Source organism: Canis lupus, chromosome 3 (genome assembly GCF_048164855.1).
Source record: "Canis lupus baileyi chromosome 3, mCanLup2.hap1, whole genome shotgun sequence".
In the NCBI taxonomy this organism is placed as follows: Eukaryota; Metazoa; Chordata; class Mammalia; order Carnivora; family Canidae; genus Canis; species Canis lupus.
The window spans coordinates 71,264,317-71,268,068 of NC_132840.1; the positions used below are offsets into that span (position 1 = coordinate 71,264,317).

Consider the following 3,752-nt stretch of genomic DNA (forward strand, 5'->3'; position numbering starts at 1 on the left):
CAAAAGGCAATATCCCCGACCAGCGCCGTCCCCCCCCCCCCGCCTTTTTTTTTTTTTTTTTTTTTGCAGCCAATACAAGTCTATTGTTGCCTCTATTATGCGCCAGTTACCGAGCCTTTACTCACGCTCACGTTTAACTGACACTGGCGCTTTTTACAATGCAGCAGCGCGAGGGATCTCTTTCAGGAACATTTTATTGAACCCATCCAGTCAGAGACATCACCCGAAATGAAGTTGTAACCACACCGGCAATAGGCTGAACCCAATTATCTCGTAACTCATAAATTAAGAATTCACAGAGGGGGAAAAAAAACACACATAAACAACATCCGGAGACATGCAGTGGCATGGAAGAAAAAAAAAAAAATCCTCAGCTCTGGAACTGAGCTGCTGCCAGATTCCCACCCCTGTACGTCCCCGACACGCTCCCCAAGCCGAGCTCCCTCGCAAGCCTGCCTGGGAGGGGTGGGGAGGTAGCAAGCGGCCCGGCATCCCCGGGTCCGAAGCTAGCACCCCCCGACATCCCCATTTCCTACAGCGTGTCTCCTGCGGTGTTTACGTAACTGTGTGTCCTCTAGCGTGTAAACAAAAGGCACAGCCCAAGCGGAGAGGCGCCCGGGAGAGGCACGGGGGCCCCGGCGCTGCGCCCGCCGCGGCCGGGGGCTCCGCAGGTGGGGGCTGAGCTCTCCGCGTCCTCCGCCACTTGTTGCTCGCGGTCCTGCGGCTCCCAAGCTGCGAGGAGGGGCTCTGCAGGCGCCGAGCCCTGCTGCATCCCCCGCCCCCCGCCCCCCCGCGCGCCCCGCGCCGCCCGGTCCCGCCGCCCGCCCGGAGCCCGCAGCGGGAGGCCCGGGGGCGCGGGGACGCCGCGCGGCCGCGGAGCGCGGCGGTGGCGGGAAGGGGAGGCAGGGCGCAGGACTGCCAGCCTCTCGGCTGGGGAAGAGCTCCGGCTCCCTTTTGTTAGCAAAAGCAAACACTGCCCTCTTCTTTCCCGACCGCGCCAACGCGCCCGGCACACGGGCAGCCGCACATCGGGCTCCCGCCGAGGGCTCGGCGTCTCCGGGGAAGGCGCCGGGCGTGCAGGGCCGCCCCCGGGCAACTCCCCAAGGCAGCCCCGCGCACCGGGGCGCCCCGAGGCCCGCAGGGTGCCCGCCTGGCCGCAGAGGCCGCGAACCTCCCTCCGCCGCCGCGGAGCCGCCGGGGAGGACGCGCAGCCTGGGAATCCGGCGTCCCCACGAGCGGCGGCCGACGCGGGGCCAGCGGGCTGCGGGCTGCGGGCGCCGGTTCCTGCCCGCAGAGGCGGCGACAGCCCCCCCACCCCCGCGGGGCCGGGCCCGAGGAACTTTCCCTGCCTGGAGCCGAGCCCGGGAGCCCCGCAGCCGGGTGGCGGGTGGCGGGTGGCGGGGGCCGGGGGCCGGGGGGTGCGAGGGCCGCGATCCGGCCGGAGGGAGGCACGCGGGGCGCGCGGTTCGGGGGCCGGGGGTGGGAGAGGCAGAGCGCGGGGACGGCGGGGCAGGTCCGGGGACGTCCTGGAGATCGGGGGCAAGCACGCTGGGGGCGGCTGCGGGTCGGCTCGGGAGGTGCGGGGCGCAGGGACGTAGGGGGCCCGCTGGAGAGGTGGGGGCGACCGGCCAGCCCCGGGACGCGAGGACCTGCAAGTTACGGGGACGACAGCGAGTTCGGGAGGGTCCGGACGGCTGGGGGTCCCTCCGTCCCTTCCCCGTCTCCCCTATTCTCGAGCCCCCGGGCCCCCCATGTCCAGTCCCCTCCGCACCCCGCGCCAAGCCGGGGAGAAAAGGTACGGGTGCAGCCATCCCCAAGGGCTCCGGCTGCCACCCAGGTGGGCGGGGGGGAAAGGGGACCCCCGGTCCCTCTGCCCCTTCCAGCTCAGCCCGGAGTTTCCTCTCCACACTCCCTCCGATTCGGGTTTAGGAAGTGGGGGAAGGTTGTCATGGAAACGTTTCCCCTTCCACGGCCATGGCTACTGGGGTGCCTTAGGAGATGTGGAGGGCCGACCGGCCGGTGCCCACACCTACCTGTGGGGATCAGGGCCGCGGCGGAGAGGAGCAACAGCAGAAGCCGGAGTCGGAGCCCGGGAGGCGCCGCCGCCGCCGCCACCGCCGCCACCGCCGCCGCACACTGGGACCCGCTCGGCAGCACAGCACTCGCCATGTCGGGCACCTGCCTCAGACTGGCGGCGGTGGCTTCCTCCGGAGCCCGAGCGGACAGCTAATGAGATGCTAATGACATGCGCTGGGGGCGGAGTCCGGGCCGGCCAATCACAGCGCCGCTAGCCCAACCCGGCTCTCGCAGGACTCGCCCCCTCCCCCACCCCGCCCCCTGGCGCTGGCGCTCGGCGGCGCGCCCGCGCCACCTGGGGGCGGGGCCGGGGGCGGGGCGTATGCAAATATGTTTATGTTAGAATTCGTGTTCGCTTCCCCGGAATCGGGGGGAAAAAGTGTTCTCCTGGGCGCCCGGCTTGTGGGGGCCCGGGCTCCAGGGGGCGGGTCTCGCTTCCCGTTCACCTATATCAGGAACGTATGCAGCAATCGCTGTAGCCGACCGGCCGCCGGAGAATCTGTCTCCCTCGGAGGAGGCTCCCGTGCCCGGGACACCGGGTGCATCTGGCCTGGAAACCCCACGTTGCAAATTTCCGTCACTCACCTTGCACCGAAGGAATAGATCTTTGGGAAACGGGGGCTGCTCGGGAGTGGAGAATGAGAATGCAGGTCCCCGGATTGACAAAACAATCTGGGAGAAGTGCATGCGTGCTTTGCACGTCCGGCGGGGCGGGAGAGCCCGCTCACCAGCCTAGCGGTAGACTTGGGCATAGTTGGGAGAAAGGAGCCCGAGTCGGGCTCTGGGATTTTCGAGTCGGTAGCTTTGCGGTGTGTTTTCCGGAAAGGTAGATCGGGGAGGGTCGGCTCTGGCTCCCCAGCTTGCAGAGGGTCTCCCTCCGGCCTTCTATAGATGCATGCGTATTTAAATACCTTTGACACAAGTGCAATGATGTATATTTACGATTACACACATCCAACAAAAAAATCTTTTCCGTCAAGGCTCCGGGGTGGAGGGTGGAGGGTGGAGGGTGGAGGGCGGAAGGCGGAGGCGGGGGGCGAGGTGGGGGTGCCCATGAAGAGAGGGTCTGCCATCTTCGTCCTTCCAAGGGGGCTCAAACCCACTCCCTCCTTCTCGACGCCCCAGTCCCTTCCTAAGGCGGCTGGGGACCAACAGGTGCTCCGAGCTTCCCGTGTCTCTGGGAGAGGCGGGCTCTCCCGGCTGAAACGATTTGCTTCTCCGGACTCGCTGTCTCTCCCCGAAATTGCCTCTGCTTTCTTTTCAACCAGGCAGCCGGCTCCCTTGTTTGTCTGCTTTTTAATTACTTATTTTCTTCCCCTCTAGAAGATCGTATGCGCTCTGACCCTCTGTTGCTCAAGCATCAAATTGAAGGACGAGCCATATTAAGTGTAAAGGTTTATAATAATTTAAGTATTCATAGAATGCAGAACAATAAGATGTAGGAAATACAATTTGCATAATAAATATCAATATCACAACAGCTAAAACAAACCATGACAAATTATCTGTGGCTAAATGACCAAGAGATTACTGAATGTAAATTGCTAAGACTGAGCTGCAGTCAAGAGGAGCTGCACCAAATGACTTGCCTGGCCCTCTGTCCTCGTTTAGCTAAAAAATAATAATAATAAATAAATAAATAAATATGACATATCAAAAAGGAAGTCAAGATCTGC

At 63.7% G+C, this 3,752-nt stretch overlaps 1 protein-coding gene across 7 annotated transcripts in view; it reads right to left on the bottom strand.

The window, feature by feature from the left end:
* The window catches only part of CADM1 (cell adhesion molecule 1), a 325,352-nt gene extending 323,152 nt beyond the window's left edge, over nucleotides 1–2,200 (bottom strand). For 4 of the 7 annotated variants that reach the window (XM_072822118.1, XM_072822117.1, XM_072822115.1 and 1 more), the window contains exon 1: nucleotides 2,034–2,199. In XM_072822118.1, coding sequence (XP_072678219.1) covers nucleotides 2,034–2,169 — 136 coding nt within the window. In that variant the 5' untranslated portion in view covers nucleotides 2,170–2,199. Of the gene's footprint in view, nucleotides 1–2,033 lie in introns of all 7 variants that reach the window. The other 3 variants (XM_072822114.1, XM_072822110.1, XM_072822119.1) reach the window with 1 other exon arrangement.
* Between the last annotated feature and the right edge of the window lie 1,552 nt (nucleotides 2,201–3,752).